Source organism: Neopelma chrysocephalum, unplaced genomic scaffold (genome assembly GCF_003984885.1).
Source record: "Neopelma chrysocephalum unplaced genomic scaffold, ASM398488v2 Primary Assembly neopelma1_175, whole genome shotgun sequence".
In the NCBI taxonomy this organism is placed as follows: Eukaryota; Metazoa; Chordata; class Aves; order Passeriformes; family Pipridae; genus Neopelma; species Neopelma chrysocephalum.
Genome location: NW_020897837.1, coordinates 491,385 through 492,691, shown reverse-complemented (window position 1 = coordinate 492,691; position 1,307 = coordinate 491,385). Strand labels below are relative to the sequence as shown.

Below are 1,307 nucleotides of genomic sequence, written 5' to 3'. Positions count from 1 at the left end.
GTGTTTGATGCCCTGGTGAGTGAGTCTTTTGGGCATTTAGAGTATTTGTTTTCAGCCACATTTTCAGCCTTGTTTCTGGTGATTCCTTTAGATGAGCAGCTGGTATTTTGCTCTATTAATAAATTACATTTAAACTCTTCTTAAGGCGTTTTCAGAGCTAGGACTGAAGTACTTTAGCTTTTTAGTAACCACAGTAAAAACAGTAATAAATAAATAAATACACCCAGTGTTTAGTGACTATTAGAACATCAATAACACTCTGTGGCATTAATGCTGTTAAGAAAGCAAACAAAACCTATAATCCAGCAAAAAAAATGACATGCAACTGGAGATGAGTTATGTTGCACTGTGCAGCTCTGTACATGTGTTTCCTTTTGAATTTTTGGCAGGTATTTATTATTTCTTTGATTGGAGACATCAAGTTCCAGCACTTCAACGCTGTCCTTGAGACTTATATTTACAAGCACTTCAGTGCAACCCTGGCATATGTGTGAGTATTGGTAGCCCAGGCTGATGGCTTGGGATGGGATTACTGTTTAATTCTGGTAGTGGTGGTATTTATTAGATTATTTTTGATGATGGCAACGTGATAAAAGCAGCAGAGCCCAGAGAGTCCCATCCCATTCTTCTCCACTTTCACAGGAGAGAAAGACAACCTGTAATTCCTCTTTATACCCTCTAAAAATTTCTGTTGGGAGATTTTATTTTTATTTTTCTGTAAGGGAAGGACACTCCTGTCGTGGATCTTGACTTTCCAACTCCTTGATCCGGCACCCCTCAACCCAAAAGTCATCACCCTCATGGGGAGAGGGAACTAAAAAGTTAAAACTGAGGCCAATAATCTCTTCTTTTGCTGATTTTTTCCTGATTCAGGTGAATTCCTGGTGCTGAGTGCTCAGCATCTCTTGCTGGCTGTCACCCTAAAGATAATTCCATGAGGAAACACAATTTGAAGTCCCCATCTCCTGGATTTCTTTCTCTTTCCTTGCCCTGCCACACAATCACTGCTTCCATATGATTTCCTTCCCTTCTTCCCTGTAACCTGTGGAAGAATCACCATTATTTCCCTCACAACAAACAGGCTTTTTAGTCTGATTAATTGGCACATTCTGGCTTAGCTTTGTTGTTGTTCCCTTGCCTTCTTTTCCAGCTTGGCTTGACGTGACACCTGCACGATGCCAAGTGAACTGTAATATTCCAGAGCATCCTTTGTGTGTTCCACGTGCCAGAATTTGGGAAAAGGGGGGAATTGGATGCTGGCAGGGTGGCAAATAGAGCAGCAAGAGCTTGGCTGTCACTCTCACACT

The 1,307-nt window shown here is 41.2% G+C and overlaps 1 protein-coding gene across 1 annotated transcript in view; it reads left to right on the top strand.

The window, feature by feature from the left end:
- The window catches only part of DOCK5 (dedicator of cytokinesis 5), a 76,968-nt gene that overhangs the window by 38,734 nt on the left and 36,927 nt on the right, over positions 1 to 1,307 (top strand). Inside the window, exons 19-20 of the mRNA XM_027701952.1 lie at positions 1 to 15; positions 390 to 488. The exon at positions 1 to 15 is cut by the window's left edge and continues 224 nt beyond it. Coding sequence (XP_027557753.1) covers positions 1 to 15; positions 390 to 488 — 114 coding nt within the window. The remainder of the gene's footprint in view (positions 16 to 389; positions 489 to 1,307) is intronic.